General features: G+C 43.4%; 2 protein-coding genes across 5 annotated transcripts in view; one reads left to right on the top strand and one right to left on the bottom strand.

Annotated features, from left to right (window-relative positions):
* The window catches only part of LOC133540244 (neuronal acetylcholine receptor subunit alpha-7-like), an 80,884-nt gene extending 77,432 nt beyond the window's left edge, over nt 1–3,452 (bottom strand). The window contains exon 1 of the mRNA XM_061882835.1: nt 3,401–3,452. Coding sequence (XP_061738819.1) covers nt 3,401–3,452 — 52 coding nt within the window. The remainder of the gene's footprint in view (nt 1–3,400) is intronic.
* A 3,526-nt stretch (nt 3,453–6,978) lies between these two features.
* The window catches only part of adar (adenosine deaminase RNA specific), a 32,847-nt gene continuing 19,916 nt past the window's right edge, over nt 6,979–19,909 (top strand). The window contains exons 1-8 of one of the 4 annotated variants that reach the window (XM_061881691.1): nt 6,979–7,081; nt 14,375–15,943; nt 16,779–17,083; nt 17,175–17,373; nt 17,458–17,660; nt 18,866–19,001; nt 19,117–19,349; nt 19,430–19,586. In XM_061881691.1, coding sequence (XP_061737675.1) covers nt 14,486–15,943; nt 16,779–17,083; nt 17,175–17,373; nt 17,458–17,660; nt 18,866–19,001; nt 19,117–19,349; nt 19,430–19,586 — 2,691 coding nt within the window. In that variant the 5' untranslated portion in view covers nt 6,979–7,081; nt 14,375–14,485. Of the gene's footprint in view, nt 7,082–7,865; nt 8,208–9,401; nt 9,677–14,374; nt 15,944–16,778; nt 17,084–17,174; nt 17,374–17,457; nt 17,661–18,865; nt 19,002–19,116; nt 19,350–19,429; nt 19,587–19,909 lie in introns of those variants that run through there. The other 3 variants (XM_061881693.1, XM_061881690.1, XM_061881694.1) reach the window with 3 other exon arrangements.

Raw genomic sequence — 19,909 nt, 5'->3', positions numbered from 1 at the left:
TTATCTTGTGTTATGGTGTTTTGGATGTTCTCCTGAAATGTGTTTGTCATTCTTGTTTGGTGTGGGTTCACAGTGTGGTGCATATTTGTAAAAGCCGCATATATTATGTGACTGGGCCGGCACGCTGTTTTTATGGAGGAAAAGCGGACGTGGACGACAGGTTGTGGAGGACGCTAAAGGCAGTGCCTTTAAGGCCCGCCCCCAATATTCGGGAGAAATTGGGGAAAATGGATGGCTCGGGAGATTTTCAAGTGGGGCACTGAACCTTGAGAGTCTCCCGGGAAAATGGGGAGGGTTGGCAAGTATGAAAATTGGCGGTGTTACAGCGGGGGGATGTATATTGTTGCGTCCCGGAAGAGTTAGTGCTGCAAGGGGGTATGGTTATTTGTTCTGTTGTTTTATCTTGTGTTATGGTCTTTTGGATGTTCTCCTGAAATGTGTTTGTCATTCTTGTTTGGTGTGGGTTCACAGTGTGGTGCATATTTGTAAAAGCCGCATATATTATGTGACTGGGCCGGCACATTGTTTGTATGGAGGAAAAGCGGACGTGGACGACAGGTTGTGGAGGACGCTAAAGGCAGTGCCTTTAAGGCCTGCCCCCAATATTGTTGTCCGGGTGGGAATCGGGAGAAATTGGGGAAAATGGATGGCTCGGGAGATTTTCAGGAGAGACACTGAACTCTGGGAGTCTCCTGGGAAAATGGGGAGGGTTGGCAAGTATGAGAATTGGCGGTGTTACAGCGGGGGTAGGGGGGGGGGTGTATATTGTTGCGTCCCGAAAGAGTTAGTGCTGCAAGGGGGTATGGTTATTTGTTCTGTTGTGTTTATCTTGTGTTACGGTGTTTTGGATGTTCTCCTGAAATGGGTTTGTCATTCTTGTTTGGTGTGGGTTCACAGTGTGGTGCATATTTGTAAAAGCCGCATATGTTATGTGACTGGGCCGTCACGCTGTTCGTATGGAGGAAAAGCGGACGTGGACGACAGGTTGTGGAGGACGCTAAAGGCAGTGCCTTTAAGGCCCGCCCCCAATATTGTTGTCCGGGTGGGAATCGGGAGAAATTGGGGAAAATGGATGGCTCGGGAGATTTTCAGGAGAGGCACTGAACTTTGGGAGTCTCCCGGGAAAATGGGGAGGGTTGGCAAGTATGAGAATTTGCGGTGTTACAGCGGGGGGGTATATTGCTGCGTCCCGGAAGAGTTAGTGCTGCAAGGGGGTATGGTTATTTGTTCTGTTGTGTTTATCTTGTGTTACGGTGTTTTGGATGTTCTCCCGAAATGTGTTTGTCATTCTTGTTTGGTGTGGGTTCACAGTGTGGTGCATATTTGTAAAAGCCGCATATATTATGTGACTGGGTCGGCACGCTGTTTGTATGGAGGAAAAGCGGACGTGGACGACAGGTTGTGGAGGACGCTAAAGGCAGTGCCTTTAAGGCCCACCCCCAATATTGTTGTCCGGGTGGGAATCGGGAGAAATTGGGGAAAATGGATGGCTCGGGAGATTTTCAGGAGAGGCACTGAACTTTGGGAGTCTCCCGGGAAAATGGGGAGGGTTGGCAAGTATGAGAATTTGCGGTGTTACAGCGGGGGGGTATATTGCTGCGTCCCGGAAGAGTTAGTGCTGCAAGGGGGTATGGTTATTTGTTCTGTTGTGTTTATCTTGTGTTACGGTGTTTTGGATGTTCTCCCGAAATGTGTTTGTCATTCTTGTTTGGTGTGGGTTCACAGTGTGGTGCATATTTGTAAAAGCCGCATATATTATGTGACTGGGTCGGCACGCTGTTTGTATGGAGGAAAAGCGGACGTGGACTACAGGTTGTGGAGGACGCTAAAGGCAGTGCCTTTAAGGCCCACCCCCAATATTGTTGTCCGGGTGGGAATCGGGAGAAATTGGGGAAAATGGATGGCTCGGGAGATTTTCAGGAGAGGCACTGAACTTTGGGAGTCTCCCGGGAAAATGGGGAGGGTTGGCAAGAATGAGAATTGGCGGTGTTACAGCGGGGGGGGGGGGGGGGGGTTGGGGGGGGTTGGGGGGGTGTATATTGTTGCGTCCAAGAAGAGTTAGTGCTGCAAGGGGATATGGTTATTTGTTCTGTTGTGTTTATTTTGTGTTACGGTGTTTTGGATGTTCTCCTGAAATGTGTTTGTCATTCTTGTTTGGTGTGGGTTCACAGTGTGGTGCATATTTGTAAAAGCCGCATATATTATGTGACTGGGCCGGCACGCTGTTTGTATGGAGGAAAAGCGGACGTGGACGACAGGCTGTGGAGGACGCTAAAGGCAGTGCCTTTAAGGCAGTGCCTTTAAGGCCCGCCCCCAATATTGTTGTCAGGGTGGGAATCGGGAGAAATTGGGGAAAATGGATGGCTCGGGAGATTTTCAGGAGAGGCACTGAACTTTGGGAGTCTCCCGGGAAAATGGGGAGGGTTGGCAAGTATGAGAATTTGCGGTTTTACAGCGGGGGGGTATATTGCTGCATCCCGGAAGAGTTAGTGCTGCAAGGGGGTATGGTTATTTGTTCTGTTGTGTTTATGTTGTGTTACGGTGTTTTGGATGTTCTCCTGAAATGTGTTTGTCATTCTTGTTTGGTGTGGGTTCACAGTGTGGTGCATATTTGTAAAAGCCGCATATATTATGTGACTGGGCCGGCACGCTGTTTGTATGGAGGAAAAGCGGACGTGGACGACAGGTTGTGGAGGACGCTAAAGGCAGTGCCTTTAAGGCCCGCCCCCAATATTGTTGTCCCGGTGGGAATCGGGAGAAATTGGGGAAAATGGATGGCTCTGGAAATTTTGGAGATCTCCCGGGAAAATGGGGAGGGTTGGCAAGTATGATAATTTGCGGTGTTAAGGCGGGGGTGTGTATAATACCGGCGGGCCAGCTCGAATGTTAAGTTGATGTTGCCTCAAGGGCCAAATGAAATTACACGGCGGGCCAAATTTGGCCCCTGGGCCAGAGATTGACACCCATGTTCTAGACACTAATCAGAAGCAGCTGAAACCAATCAGCACCCATGGTAACAGAAAACCAACTCAAAGTTGCACAAAACAGGAACTGAGGGAGTCCAAAACAGAACATGATCATAATAACAATGCTAGCTTTTTTTTAAGCTCATTTAACTCATATTTTTTGGATAATTTCTGGACTGTTCGGCTGCGACTCTTCAGCATTCACACAAAATTTACAACGAAATTGCTTCTTTTTTTTTTACTTCTTTAAAAAAAAAAATCTATATTAAAATGACACCTGCCGGATCCTTTGATGTGTCAGTTTGTGGAGGAAAGTACAAAAATGGCCACTTGACCCAGTGGTGGAAAAAAAGGAGAAGAACATATTTCAGCTTCTTAGCAGCAAAATGTCACATCCGGTAAAAGGCAAAAAGTCAACCGTAAAAGTCACTTACCGGGCAGCTGAGTAGCAAGCGTCAGGAGGCAGAGAGTCGCCGAGCGCAACATGCTGCATTAGTGCAGGTGGGAAGGAAGTGTGAGGAGATGATGGATGGATCGTGATGTCGGAGAGTATGGGAGGGAAGTGAAAAGCAGCAGAGTGAAGAGAAGCAGGAGGTGAGGGTAAAAGGCTGGGAGGAGGGTGAGATATTGCAGTAAAATAAACACCAGTAGAAAGATGCTCTCGCTCCATTGTAACTTTTTTTTTAAGGGTGGACGTCACTATATTGTTGTCTAAATAATGTTTTCATACACTCGTTCTTTTCTTTTTTTTTTTATTTTATAAACATTTATTTGTAAATTGCAATATATAAAAACAATTTAGTTAAAATTAAGTACAAAAACAGTACAAAACAGCGCCAGGGGGTTGTAAACTCAATAAACTAACGAAAATAGAATGCAATGTATATATATATATATATATATATATATATATATATATATATATATATATATATATATATATATATATATATATATTCCCATTGTTGCTTTTTATTTTTTATTCTTATTGTAATATTTCTCGATTTTGTTTCCATTTAAACCCCCATTTTTTACTTTTTACTTTTTTTTTTTTTAAATTGATCTCAACTCTGTACACTGTTGCTGGAATTTTAATTTTCCTAAAGGAACTCTCCTGAAGTAATCAATAAAGTACTATCTATCTATCTATCTATCTATCTATCTATCTATCTATCTATCCATCTATCCATCTATCCATCTATCCATCTATCTATCTATCTATCTATCTATCTATCTATCTATCTATCTATCTATCTATCTATCCATCTATCCATCTATCCATCTATCTCATGGGTGTCAAACTCTGGCCCGTGGGCCAAATTTGGCCCGCCGTGTAATTTCATTTGGCCCTTGAGGCAATAATAAATTAACATTAGAGCTGGCCCGCCGGTATTACACAGTGGCGGTGCCGCTCTATCACCGCATTCAACGCTAATTCTCATACTTGCCAACCTTCCCGATTTTTCCAGGAGAATCCCGAATTTCTGTGCCTCCCCCGAAAATCTCCCGGGGCAACCATTCTCCCGACTTTCCACCCGGACAACAATATTGGGGGCGTGCCTTAAAGGTACCGCTTTTAGCATCCTCTACAACCTGTCGTCACGTCCGCTTTTCCTCCATACAAACAGCGTGCCGGCCCAGTCACGTAATATATGCGGCTTCTACACACACACAAGTGAATGCAAGGCATACTTGGTCAACAGCCATACAGGTCACACTGAGGGTGGCCGTATAAACAACTTTAACACTGTTACACCACACTGTGAACCCACATCAAACAAGAATGACAAACACATTTCGGGAGAACATCTGCACCGTAACACAACAGAACAAATACCCAGAACCCCTTGCAGCACTAATTCTTCCGGGACGCTACAATATACACCCCTCTACCAACAAAATTCGATTTTGCATGTCACTATAAAGTTATATAAGCCTTGCTTGTTCAATATTCAATGCAAAACTTGTTTGGGTCCCTATTAAAAGGTTAAGTTGTTCAACTTTGGCCCGCGGCTTTGTTCAGTTTAGAATTTTGGCCCACTCTGTATTTGAATTTGACACCCCCGCTCTATCTATTCCAGAGGGCAATTACAAAGGAGACAGACACACAACCATTTTGGAATAAGCTGCAAAATGTTCTGTTATTTTTCTGATCAAAGCAACGTTTCCCCACAGGAGTGTCAAGTGGATCATTCACAATTTTTACAGCAGAAAGAGGAGGTGTTTAAGCCCTGTATGACATAACCATCTGTTGGAATGGCTTTAAATACAATGGCAAATTGTTTGGGAGTCACAGGTATCTTATGGTTGAGAAATTCTTGGTAATTAAATAGTTCCATCCATCATCCATCATCTTCCGCTTATCCGAGGTCGGGTCGCGGGGGCAACAGCCTAAGCAGGGAAACCCAGACTTCCCTCTCCCCAGCCACTTCGTCTAGCTCTTCCCGGGGGATCCCGAGGCGTTCCCAGGCCAGCCGGGAGACATAGTCTTCCCATGTCCTGGGTCTTCCCCGTGGCCTCCTACCGGTTGGACGTGCCCTAAACACCTCCCTAGGGAGGCGTTCGGGTGGCATCCTGACCAGATGCCCGAACCACCTCATCTGGCTCCTCTCGATGTGGAGGAGCAGCGGCTTTACTTTGAGTTCCTCCCGGATGGCAGAGCTTCTCACCCTATCTCTAAGGGAGAGACCCAAACTCCTTCGGCCGCTTGTACCCGTGATCTTATCCTTTCGGTCATGACCCAAAGCTCATGACCATAGGTGAGGATGGGAACGTAGATCGACCGGTAAATTGAGAGCTTTGCCTTCCGGCTCAGCTCCTTCTTCACCACAACGGATCGGTACAACGTCCGCATTACTGAAGACGCCGCACCGATCCGCCTGTCGATCTCACGATCCACTCTTCCCTCACTCGTGAACAAGACTCCTAGGTACTTGAACTCCTCCACTTGGGGCAGGGTCTCCTACCCAACCCGGAGAGGGCATTCCACCTTTTTAAATAGTTGACCTTCTATATTGAAAAGCTGACTCACTAAAATAATGTTTTTGTCAAGGAAAAGAGATTTCTTTTTGTAACTTATGTCTTTATTGTTGAGATATTGTTTACTTTTTTTTTTTTTTTAATAAATGTTTGTTTATACATTTCAACAATTACAAACAGTAGGTCAAACAACAATATAAAACATTATGAAAACAGTACAAAACAGCGCCAGCGGGTTGTAAATTAAAAATAACAAAAATAGAATGCGGTAATTCAGTGATGCGGACGTTGTGTCGATCCGTTGTGGTGAAGAAGGAGCTGAGCCGAAGGCAAAGCTCTCAATTTACCGGTCGATCTACGTTCCCATCCTCACCTATGGTCATGAGCTTTGGGTCATGACCGAAAGGATAAGATCACGGGTACAAGCGGCCCAAATGAGTTTGGGTCTCTCCCTTAGAGATAGGGTGAGAAGCTCTGCCATCCGGGAGGAACTCAAAGTAAAGCCGCTGCTCCTCCACATGGAGAGGAGCCAGATGAGGTGGTTCGGGCATCTGGTCAGGATGCCACCCGAACGCCTCCCTAGGGAGGTGTTTAGGGCACGTCCAACCGGTAGGAGGCCACGGGGAAGACCCAGGACACGTTGGGAAGACTATGTCTCCCGGCTGGCCTGGGAACGCCTCGGGATCCCCTGGGAAGAGCTGGACGAAGTGGCTGGGGAGAGGGAAGTCTGGGTTTCCCTGCTTAGGCTGTTGCCCCCACGACCCGACCTTGGATAAGCGGAAGATGATGGATGGATGGATGGAAAAATAGAATACAAAAAAATATAAAGTGCAAAGCCATAAGCTCATTCAGATTCGTTAAACAACTTAAATTTGGAACACAGCATCATCGTTTTGACAGCTTTTTTTGTTGTTAGAGGTAGAGAGTGTTTTAATGCAAAGTTCAAAATGAGATATTGTTTACTTTTGAAACGGCGCCAGTAGTTTGTGTCGTCATCAACATACGACGCGCCACTCTTAGCCTTGGTCGCAAGGTGATCGCGTCACAATTGCGTCACTTCCTTTTGGAGATTGTGTCCCTTCTCCGCAATCCGCCGCTCCGACGTCCCGCGCAGACAATAACCCCCGCGAGCCGAGGTGAGTGATTGAACCTAATACCGTCTTTTTTAATCATTACCAGGAGGTTTTTTCAAGTACCATGTATGTAAGGTAGTCAATTATTGACTCGTGTGCTGGTCGGAAATGGTGCAGTGGCGGTGCGGCGGAAAGAAATAAAAGGTGCTAGCGATGCTAGCTAACGTTAGCTGCACGGTGAACTATGAACGTTTCGCACTTTTCTTCTTGCTTTTTAAAAAACTTCAAAACCGCCGTGTTACTCAGTGGGTGTAAGTGCGTTTTCTTAACAGTAATTTAAATCCTCGTTTGGGTGTTTTAAGACGGAAATGCTGTGCCCCTTTGTGTCTCATTCAAAGTGTGCGTCAAATAAAGAACACTATTTGGTCGGATCATTTTTTGGTCCTATATCAAATCTGTTCGGGTTATATTAATGTATTTAAATATATATATATATATATATATATATATATATATATATATATATATATATACAATAAATACAAGCAGCATGTGAAACAACTGCAATAGGGCGCATATTTAGCATTTTTAGGACTCAAGTGTCACATTTTTATTATTGCGTGGTGAATGTTGACAGCGTTCAACTTTGCAGACCTCAATGGACTTAGTTTTACATTAACTTGTTGTTGAGCTTAAACAAGTTGGAAAAAATCCCTCATTTTTTATTGGCGTTATTTTAGCGTTAGTATATAAACAATCTAAATAACAGCGCGGGGATTACAGAATTGTCTTCCGGTCACGTGACACAGAACCGAAACCTAACTTCTGAGAGAAAATCGAAACTTTCCCTACCTTGAGGACATTTTGAGTAAAGTCGTCCCCTTGATTGTGTTTGTTTCTCTTCAGCAAAAGCATCTTTTTTTTTGCCACCCAGTTCGATTGGCGAAAGTGCGGCACTTTACCGCTCGTGATTGTGTTGGATTGTCGAAAGTGCGGCGCTTTATTGGTTTTTTTGTGCTTGGTGATACTAACGCAACGCTGTTAAAACAAGCAAAAAGCGTTTAAAAAAATCCCCAAAAACAAGTTCTGTTGTCTGCGAGGGTATTCATCTGTCATTTTCCACTCACCGACTTCAATCTGCGCTCTTTTGAGCCGTTTAAATCTCCATCACAGCCTTCTTCAACATAAGGTGAGGTACACACTTCCTGGCCAAAAAGCATGTGCAAAACAAATGGTTTTAAAGGTAAACTTTTTTGGGTGTTTTGATTGCAAGTAAACAAAAAATACAATATTGTCGATTGTAGCTGAGATAGGCGCCAGCGCCCCCCGTGACCCCGAAAGGGAATAAGCGGTAGAAAATGGATGGATGGATTGTAAATATCGTATTCCTTTGAATTGGGGCGCTAATTAATTTAAAACCTCTTCTCACTCCCGCGCTTACCAAAGGCATGCAGTAAAAAAATTGAGTTCGATGTAAGCTTGGACCCTAAATCCTACTGAATAGCTCTTAATCTTCTTCCCTTTACGTGATTTCAAATTACCGGTATTGAAATCAGCCTCCTCCATTTTGAAAATGATGACAGAGGAAGTGTCGCGGGTTTGACCAGGCGGTAATACTAAGCATGCGCTAATTATTTTGCGAAGCGAGTTTGACCCAGCAGTAAATCAAGGCAGGCGCATACTATATGCCCTGCGGCAATTCAAGGAAATACAATAGTTTACTGTGTACATGGCAATTATCGATGGCTGTTTCTTTAATTAAAAGAAGGACATTTATGTCACACCAGGGTCAAAGGCCTTGTTTATACTGAAGGCCACTTAAGTCATATTTTTTTCATTTCATCCATCCATCGCTTTCTGCTTGTCCTAGTTTGGGTCGCGGGGGCAGCAGCCTAAGCAGGGAAGCCCAGACTTTCCACTCCCCCGCCACTTTGTCCAGCTCTTCCGGGGGATCCCGAGGCGTTCCCAGGCCAGCCGGCCTCCTATCAGTCTGACGCGCCCTAAACATCTCCCTAGGGAGGCGTTCTGGTGGCATCCTGACCAGATGCCCGAACCACCTCATTGAGTTAGCATTTTTAGGACTCAAGTGTGTATTTTTATTATTGCGTGGTGACTGTTGACAGCGTTCAACTTTGCTGACCTCAATGGACTTAGTTTTACATTAACTTGTTGTTGAGCTTAAACAAGTCGAAAAATTTCCCTCATTTTTTATTGGCGTTATTTTAGCGTTAGTATATAAACAATCTAAATAACAGCGCGGGGATTACAGAATTGTCTTCCGGTCACGTGACACAGAACCGAAACCTAACTTCTGAAAGAAAATCGAAACTTTCCCTACCTTGAGGACATTTTGGGTAAAGTCGTCCCCTTGATTGTGTCTGTTTCTCAAGCATTTTTTTTTTGCCACCCAGTTCGATTGTCGAAAGTGCGGCACTTTATCGCTCGTGTTTGTGTTGGATTGTCGAAAGTGCGGCGCTTTATCGCTTTTTTTGTGCTTGGTGATACTAACCCAACGCTGTTAAAAAGCGTTTAAAAAAAATCCCCAAAAACAAGTTTTGTTGTCCGCGGGGGTATTTATCTGTCATTTTCCACTCACCGACTTCAATCTGCGCTCTTTTGAGCCGTTTAAATCTCCATCAGAGTCTTCTTCAACATAAGGTGAGGTACACACTTCCTGGTCAAAAAGCATGTGCAAAACAAATGGTTTTAAAGGTAAACTTTTTGGGGCGTTTTGATTGCAAGTAAACAAAAAATACAATATTGTAAATACCGTATTTCTTTGAATTGGGGCGCTAATTAATTTAAAACCTCTTTTCACTCCCGCGCTTACCAAAGGCATGCAGTAAAAAATTTGAGTTCGATGTAAGCTTGGACCTTAAATCCTACTGAATAGCTCTTAATCTTCTTCCCTTTACGTGATTTCAAATTACCGGTATTGAAATCAGCCTCCTCCATTTTGAAAATGATGACAGAGGAAGTGTCACGGGTTTGACCAGGCGGTAATACAAAGCATGCGCTAATTATTTTGCGAAGCGAGTTTGACCCGGCAGTAAATCAAGGCAGGCGCATACTATATGCCCTCCGGCAATTCAAGGAAATACAATAGTTTACTGTGTACATGGTTATTATCGATGGCTGTTTCTTTAATTAAAAGAAGGACATTTATGTCACACAAGAGTCAAAGGCCTTGTTTATACTGAAGGCCACTTAAGTCAGATTTTTTTCATTTCATCCATCCATCGCTTTCTGCTTGTCCTAGTTTGGGTTGCGGGGGCAGCAGCCTAAGCAGGGAAGCCCAGACTTTCCACTCCCCCGCCACTTTGTCCAGGTCTTCCGGGGGGATCCCGAGGCGTTCCCTGGCCAGCCGGACTCCTATCAGTCTGACGCGCCCTAAACATCTCCCTAGGGAGGCGTTCTGGTGGCATCCTGACCAGATGCCCGAACCACCTCATTGAGTTAGCATATTTAGCATTTTTAGGACTCAAGTGTGCATTTTTATTATTGCGTGGTGAATGTTGACAGCGTTCAACTTTGCTGACCTCAACGGACTTAGTTTTACATTAACTTGTTGTTGAGCTTAAACAAGTCAAAAAAGGCCCAATATTTTTATTGCCGTTATTTTAGCGTTAGTAAGTGAACAATCTAAATAACAGCGCAGGGATTACAGAACCTTCTTCCGGTCACGTGAGACAGAACCGAAACCTAACTTCTGAAAGAAAATCGAAACTTTCCCTACCTTGAGGACATTTTAGGTAAAGTCGTCCCCTTGATTGTGTCTGTTTCTCTTCAGCAAAAGCAGTTTTTTTTTACCACTCAGTTCGATTGTCGAAAGTGCGACGCTTTATCGCTCGTGTTTGTGTTGGATTGTCGAAAGTGCGGCGCTTTATCGCTTTTTTGTGCGTTTGGTTATCCATCCATCCATTTTTTACCGCTTGTCCCTTTTGGGGTCGCATTTGTTTGGTCATTTTAACGTGAAATAAATTATATCAATATTACGATATTTTCTTAAATCATATCTTGTTTAAAAATATATCGATATATCTTAAAAACTCAATATATCGCCCAGACCTAGTGGATATAAATCAGGTGTATATCGAATCCGACTGCAGTCGGAACAATCGTGTCGAGGTCATCCGGCCCATACGTCATCAAAAAACGATAAACTTCCTAATTATTCACAAACATAGACAGTTGAAAATAAATGGTTGACATATAAGCATAAAACAGGCAAAAATAGTATGTTTTAGGAACTCAACAAGTGACGTCAGTGTTCCATCACTCATGTCTCCGACTGCTCGCCCACAGGCTGTTCGGCGCAGACATCGAAGCAAAAGTCTCACTAACTGCGAAAGTCAAAATGCTTGCCCTCTTCATTGTTAATCTTCTACGTGCGATAATTTGGTTCAGAAAATTATGACTTTAATTGCACTACATCCTTGAAATTTCCACAAATGCGTCAGGACCGAGGCCTACACTTAATTCCCGATTTTTATTTAGCAAATGTTTTACTTTTATTCGTCCCCTTTTACCGTATATCTTTTTGCACTATTTTGTGCAGCTCATTCTTTGTTTATGTTCGTTGTTTGTTTTCTGTTTCTGTTGCTCTATGCTTTTTTTAACCTGCAAAGCACTTTGGTTCAATTTAAAAGTTGTTTTAAACGTGCTATATAAATAAAATTGACTTGACTGTAAGCTGCTATGTTTTTCCTCCTCTTCGAAACCGTGCGGCTTTTAAAATGCTATTTTAAGGAATTTTTTTTTGCCAGAGGCCATAATGTTTTGTGTTGAACAGTTTTTATTAAACCTAAGCAGAGACACAAAAAATGTGTGTTATCGTTTGTGCTTTTGTGCCATGTTTTGAACAAGTTCAGGTTGTAAATGTACTTCCTTTTTAATGCCTTGAACTGGAAATAAAACCATCCACAGTGTTTCTGCTCGAAATGAATCTTCATTTATCACGCCAAGCAATGTTTGTAAGTTTTACAATATAACAATATGTGTGATGTTTGTAGTAGTATTTACATGTATATTTCTACGTGCTAGTGCCGTTAGTATTAACTAATATGCTAACACATTTTATAGCGGCACAAAAGTCGTTGTCTGATTCTTGGAAAAACAAGCGGCACAATGTCACCCACAAATCAAAAACGTGTTGTATTTATTTTGTGGTTTTAATAGGAGTTTTGTACATTCGCATATCACAATAGCATTAGTTTACTTTAACATTTGCCTAATGAGGCTGCTAGCGTTATTTTCATATTGGGGTCAAGACATGCTCCCATCTTTTTTAATATTTTTTTAATATGATAGGACTTCATGATACGTATCACACCACAGTACTTGCGTCTTGGATTGCCAAAACAGTAGTTTGTTTTTTTACAGCACATCCCCTAAAAGCTAAAATACAATCGACATGGATGAGCACAGCATCGAGCTATAGAAACCTGGGTCTTATTTATTATGATGTTTGTATTTTTTTAATTGTTGAAACAAAATCCTGAAGAAAGACTGACCTGTTGTTTTGGTAGCCGCTAAATTAGCATGTTGTCATACTGTGTACAGGTAATAATGTCTGCGCTGAGTTGATGGTTACAGGGTTGAAACAAAATGTGTCTGGTCTGCTGACAGCGATATACAAGGGCTGCAACTAACGACTATTTTGATTGTCGGCTCGTCATTGACTTTCTTAATAATTAATCCATTATGAAGTACACACCCATTCAGTGGCTCTTAATTTAGCCATCAACTTTTAAATTCAGCTTAAGATATTTTTAGGCATGTGCTAACAACATAGATGAACTTAATTCAGAAATATTTGTTTATACTGTAACTGTGATGCACATTAGGTTGTTACAAAAATAACTATAAATCCTGATAAAAACAAAGAATCCTTCTCATGCAAACAAGTATAGTCAAAATAGCAGCAACTGACGTCTCGGCTATAATCGACATACAGTATTCCTGTGTCACAAATCTGTATCTTTTTTCATGGAGAAATGGGGCTAGTAACTGCGACTGCGTCCTTTCAAATCGTAAGGTTTAAAAAACGCAGGACTTATATTTAACAACATCCCTGGCAATATCGCCAAATATTTATAAATATTTTAACTAATTGCTATATCCTGCCCGTGCTCATGCAAAGGCATTTTGAAAATCATCGGCCATGTCTTTTAACAATCTCTGGCCATATTTAAAAAACGCGTCTTTAAGACGTTTTTGTAAAACAACATTAATCAGCCTCATGGAGTCAAACTTTCGGGTTTGGAACCTGCGCCACCATCTGGTGTATTTGCTGAGAAAAAAAGCACATGTATCATGTAAAGCAGGGGTCGGGAACCTTTTTGGCTGAGAGAGCCATACAAGCCAAATATTTTAAAAAGTATTTCCGTGAGAGCCATATAATATTTTTTTTAAGACTGAATACAACTAAATGTGTGCATTTTTAAGTAAGACCAACATTTTTAGAGTATAATAAATCTCTTATTCTTTTTAATAACATTGTTATTCTGAAGCTAACCAACAATAAATAAAATACTTCTTACAATTAATGCGACTTCTTTGAACAGGTGCAGTAGAAACCGGATGGACGGATTAAACTGCATTAGAATGTTTTATATTTTGAACGTTATTTTTGACACTGTGATTACCACCGGAATTATTCATTACTTACTGTGTTAAACAATGTCAGCTAAGATTTATCTGAGAGCCAGGTGCAGTCATCAAAAGAGCCACATCTGGCTCTAGGGCCATAGGTTCCCTACCCCTGATGTAAAGGTTGCTTGCGTTGACAACTGTTTTACCTTTTTGTGTGTGCAGAGGTTCAGGAGTTGAATAGAATATTTACAGTCATGACTGAACTTGTGCTGCATGTGAAGTTGTCCTTTTGCCCCTGGCATTGTGTTTTCTTAAGCCTTTTCATTGACCAGTGTCCTTTTTTGTCTGCAACGCCATCTCATTTTACTACCTCGGATTCACATCCATCAAAAAAAAAAATGTAAGGCTCAAAATAAAACGGAATAGTCACTATAAGATCCTAAATTATTCATCACTGTCCTTTTACCCTGGTATTCAGTTTCAGTGCGACTCTGACTGGAGAGTGAATGTCACCTTGCAATATACGCATTGAATGACACAACAATAATTTTAAAGAAAGTTTCCTTGGTGTTGAGTTTCATCTTTACCACTATTGTCCTGATAAAAGTTTATAGATAACAGTGTAAGAATTCGTGTTGGTAAAAGAACACTCTATGAAGTCATATTCAGTTCATGAGACACTTGATCATTTCAGGTTACTTGTACATATTTTTTTTTACAGTTGTGTCTAATGTTTTACTGCTATATTTCTTTGTATTCCAGGTGCTCTGTCCTTGTCTGACCTGGTATCAGGCTTTGCTGTTGGTAGGCCCAGGTTAAGAAAGAAGCTGCATAACCAGCTGTCCGAAACCCTTCTTTCTCAGCCCCTGCGCTATGAGCAGAGGTAGAGGAGAGTCTTCCAAAAAACGATTCCACCCGCACCCACCACTCCTTTTCCAGCAAAGAGAGCATTACGAACTGCCTGGCCCATCCGCCGGCATTCCGAGAAGTGACCCTCATCCCCAGGAGTCATTTTCAAGTCACTACAGCAGACCTGTTCGTGCTGTTGCCTCCACTTTACGGTCGACTCCTCTTATCCCCCCTGCTCTGCCCATCCCAAGCCCCACAAAAAAGTTTCCGACTCCTGCTACCTTAACTTCACATCCTTCGAGGTATGATCCCCATCCAGTGTCCAGTTCTTTTCGCGACCTGCAGGTCCAGTTTCTGAGAGGACAGAGAGTTGAGGCGCCGCGATTCAAAGCGGATTTCTCCCACCAACAGCTGCCGTCAGGTTACAGTAGACATCCAAAGACCAACAACGAGAGAAAATGTTATAGCCAGGACACATCTCTCGCGTGGCTAGCAAATGAAAGACACCTATCAACCAAACGCTTGACCCAAGACCTGTTTCAAACCACATACTTAAGCTCCAGCTGTGATCTGAGCATACAAGATAACAATTTTTGCGAAAGTTTTAGCAGCTTGTCACTCTACCACAATAGGACCAAGAGCAAAGACTTCTCAACACGCTTCCATAAAAGTCACATCCTTTACACTCCAGAAATCCAATACCAGGTGTACCTGGCTTTGGCTGCTCTAAAACCAAACGAACGTATCTCTGCTAGGTTGCTGGGCAAAAAACTACGTCTTCGCAAAAAGATAGTAAACCAGGTTCTGTACGATTTAGAAAGTTCACAGAAAGCCTTTAAGCAAGGACTCTCCCCTCCAGAGTGGGCTTTATACAAAGAACCGGTCAGTGTTGAGGAACAGGAAAAGCCCCAACTACCTATAGTTAAGCAAGAAATAAAAACAGAAACATTAGACGAGGGAGAACAGGTAGAAAAAGACAATTCTGACCTACAAATAAGACCTTTTTTCTCTTCTTCTGAGTCTTCTCTTTCGGAAGCATCTCACTCACCAGAAAAAATCCGTCCGCAGGAGAAACAGAACCCTAAAACCAACCCATTTCCTGATCCATCCAAACCATCCACCATGGCAGATCAGAAGGAGGCCATTCTGCAGCAGCTCCTGAATTTAGGAGAGGTGACTTCACTCGTCCTGGCCAAAAATATGGGTCTGAGGTCTTCCAACCAGGTCAATTCCACCCTCTATGACCTGAATAAAAAAGGTGATGTCGTGAAGAATAGCAAAGTCAATCCCCCTACCTGGGAGCTCTCCACCCACCGCAGAGAGAAGATGATGAGGAGCCTCAAAGCCACCAAGAGCAGTCAGGTGGACGAGGTTGCTTCTGAGGTGAAGGCGGAGGAGTCTCTCTTACTGCCTGAACCAATAATAGCAGACTCTGAGCCACTGCCAATTAACGAAACTTGGATACCAGAGCAGACTGAAACGGTATGTACCAAATCACTTCATTTTGTTTACCTTTTGAATTGTCCGAATATACGTAGAATAAGTTTCACGGGTCGTCTTATGAGCAACTACATTATCGAAGTTGTTTTTCTACAATTTTAATCGTCAGAGTTTCCACAATAGTTTAGTCAACGTGTTTTGGCCAAAACACAGTTTAGTATTGAGTAGCTTTGATGCGTCCTGGGTTCGAGCCCCGCTTGGGGTCTTTCTTCCGTCAGTCTACCCCAGATCAGCTCTGGCTACTGATGTAGCTTACCACCACTTCTCTGTGAGCGCTTTGAGTGTCTAGAAAAGCGCAATATAAATCTAAGTTATTCATTTATTTCTGTGTGGAGTTTGCATGTTCTACCCGTGACTGCGTGGGTTCCCTTCGGGTACTCCGGTTTCTTCCCACCCCAAAAAGACATGCACCTTAGGATAGGCTGATTGGCAACATTAAATTGGGCCTAGTTTTGTGAATGTGTGTGCGAATGTTGTCTATCTGTGTTGGCCCTGTGATGAGGTGGCGATTTGTCCAGGGTGTATCCCCCCCAAGAGGGACATGCAGTAGAAAATGGATGGATGGATGGATAGCTTTGATGCTAATGAGTTGTGATTATTCATCTTTCTCTGACAGACTGTCTGAAAAGGGCTATTTTGCACGTTATCCACTTTTTACAAATAATCCTTCACTATAGCAAGGTCTCTTTTGTACGATGGAGAACATTTTAAACGCTAAACCCATTTTTGTTGACCGTTTTTTTTTTTTTTGTATTCGAATGCTCCCTAATTTTGATATCCTTTCTGGTTTACGGTCACTTGTCCTGCCACTATTCAGTCCCCCTCTTTAGATGTACATCAGGGGACAGAGACCAGCGAGGGACAGTGGGCCTCTGATGAAATACCAGAATTCCTGAATGCCATTCGCAAGCAGACAGACTCTAATAAAGCGGCAGATATGGCCAACCCTGAGGGAACTGTCGCTGTGTCATTGGCCGCCCCGCCGGCACAGAACCTATGGGCAAAATTGCAAGAGGTTCGGCTGAAGAATCCTGTGAGCGGCCTGATGGAGTACGCACAATTTCTGGGCCACAGCTGTGAGTTCCTACTACTGGACCAGTCAGGACCTTCCCATGACCCAAGGTTTGTCTCTTAATTTGGTATGGTGAGGCTGCTTTTGGTGGCATATCATTTAACCTCAGAAGTCCTCAATACAATTGCTTTCCTCTGCTAGATTCCGCATGCAGGTGATGCTGAACGGGAGACTCTTTCCAGTAGCGGAAGCGTCCACAAAGAAGGTTGCGAAAAAAGACGCAGCTTCTGCCACCTTGCTGATTCTCTTTGGAGAAATGCAGGGAGGGACAAGTACTGGAGGTGAAGGAAGTACCGCAGGCATGGACCAGGATAAAATGGACATACTCTCCGAATCTAGTGTAAGTATGCACTTAAATGTATGTTGTCTTCTTTACAAAAAATGACATGAAATTGATCAAAAAATGTTTTGTCTTCAACACCAGGCTCCCATTGAAGGGTCAGGGGGTATTTTTGGGCCTGGGAGTGTGGAAGTCATGGGGATGGCCGAGGGATCCCGCCAGCCTCTGTCACGCTCTCTGCCTGGGGGGAAGAATCCGGTATCGGTCCTGATGGAATACAGCCAACGTAGCGGCAACCCCATTGAATTCATCATCACAGGCCAAGTTGGCCCACCACATGACCCACGGTACGGACTGTATATGCTCTTTGTACTTGTAGTCAATGCCTTTCCACAGTTAGCTGACAAGTACGCACTTGTCTAAACCATCGATTCATCTGTCTTGTCTGGACTGCCAATTCCCTCATTTTAGCAATAATCCGAATTGTATACTCAAAGACACTTTAAGGCATGGGTGTCAAACTCTGGCCCGCGGGCCAAATTTGGCCCGCCGTGTATTTTCATTTGGCCCTTGAGGCAATATCAAATTAACATTAGAGCTGGCCCACCGGTATTATACAGCGGCGGTGTCGCTGTAACGCCACATTCACCGCTAATACTCATACTTGCTAACCCCCACACACACACTCCCGATTTTCCAAGGAGACTCCCAAATTTCAGTGCCCCTCACGAAAATCACAGTGGCCAACCATTCTCCCAAATTTTTCCTGATTCCCACCTGGACAACAATATTGGGGGCGTGCCTTAAAGGCACTGCCTCAAGCGTCCTCTAAAACCTTTCGTCACGTCCGCTTTTCCTATGTAGAAACAGCGTGCCGGCCTAGTCACATAATATATGTGGCTTTTACACACACTCACTCAAATGCAATGCAAGCTTGGTCAACTGCCATACAGGTCACACTGAGTGTGGCCGTATAAACAACTTTAAGACTTTTACAAATATGCGCCACACTGTGAACCAACACTAAACGAGAATGACAAGCAATTTTCGGGACAACATCTGCACTGTAACACAACAGAACAAATACACAGAACCCCTTGCAGTACTACCTCTTCCTGGACGCTACAATATAAAAATGTATTATTAGCCTGTGGGAAAAGTTTATTTTGATATTTACCTGAGAAGGCTGCAAATAGAAAAGAGGCATTCAATTTCTATTTAAATTTGATGTGATATACCATTGCTATTTTTAAATTATTAGTATTATTTAAAACTTGATTTTGCATGTCACTATAAAGTTATATAAGTCTCGCTTGTTCAATATTTAATGCAAAACTTGTTTGGGTCCCTATTAAAAGGTAAATGTGTTCAACCTTGGCCTGCGGCTTTGTTCAGTTTAAAATTTTGGCCCACTCTGTATTTGAGTTTGACACCCCTGCTTTAAGGAGTAGTTTCACTTGATAAAGGAATACAACAAGGATCCAGTGCAGTCACGGAAGCATCGTGTTTGACGTCAGACTCCTTTCTAACTCTTTGACGTGTGTGTTGTCAGATTCATGTACAAAGTGAAGGTTGGAGAGTCTTTGTTTGCTGAGGCCTCAGCTCCGAGCAAAAAGGCAGCGCGCCAGCTGGCAGCAGAGGAGGCCGTCAAAGAATTAATGGCTGACGGGAGGCTGCAGCTCAACAAGGTGAGGAGCTACAAAATGAGCATAAGAGAGATGTTCCCAGTTGGGCTGTAACTAAACATTTTATTCCCTCTTTGTTCAAATAATGTTTTCATATCCTTTGCCATCTCCTGTCCAGCCCCAGTTGCCTCTTGGCTCCAACAGCGATAGCGATAACTGTGGGACCACTTGCCCTTCTTTGCCACCCCTGACGGCCGATGAGCTGCGAGCAGCCCACGAGGCGGGGGTTGGCGACCTCATCAACCACCTGAACAACAACGCAGTGTCCGGCCTTTTGGAATACGCCCGGGCCAGAGGATTTGCTGCCGAGATCCGCCTGGTGGGGCAGTCTGGGTCTGCACACGAGCCCAAGTATGTTTCAGCGGCCATGGAACACGTCTTCTGAAGTCTAAAATGCTGACATGGAAGTCCTGATTGCATTTCCTGCTCAGGTTCACCTACCAGGCCAAACTCGGTGGACGCTGGTTCCCTCCGGTGTGTGCGTCCAACAAGAAGCAGGGCAAACAGGAAGCCGCCGACGCTGCTCTACGCGTTCTGATTGGAGAAGCAGAGAGGGCTGCCCGGACTGGGGAGCTGATCCCTGCCGAAGTATGAACCCTTTTTTTCTGTAGACTTACAGATTAGTCTCGCTGAATAACACAGGGGTTAATGCAACATATAGTACCACATAAAATACTGAATTGTCTTGCTTTAACTGAAGCTGCACCTCAAATAATTGCTGTGTGAATTGCTAATGGACAAATTCAGATAATCCCATTTGAGGGAACATCTCAAATGTTTGCTACGAAAAACTCATGTGTGCCAGTGACACCATAACCACAACACACAGACGCAGCATCCGTAAAGTTGCGATTTGCAGCAAAATTTTACGTTTATAATCTCAAGCGGCTGAATATTTTGAAATTGACCCT

This window comes from Nerophis ophidion, linkage group LG21, assembly GCF_033978795.1.
Source record: "Nerophis ophidion isolate RoL-2023_Sa linkage group LG21, RoL_Noph_v1.0, whole genome shotgun sequence".
Taxonomy (NCBI): Eukaryota; Metazoa; Chordata; class Actinopteri; order Syngnathiformes; family Syngnathidae; genus Nerophis; species Nerophis ophidion.
Note: the sequence above shows the minus strand (reverse complement) of the source record. Positions and strands in the feature narration are given on the sequence as shown.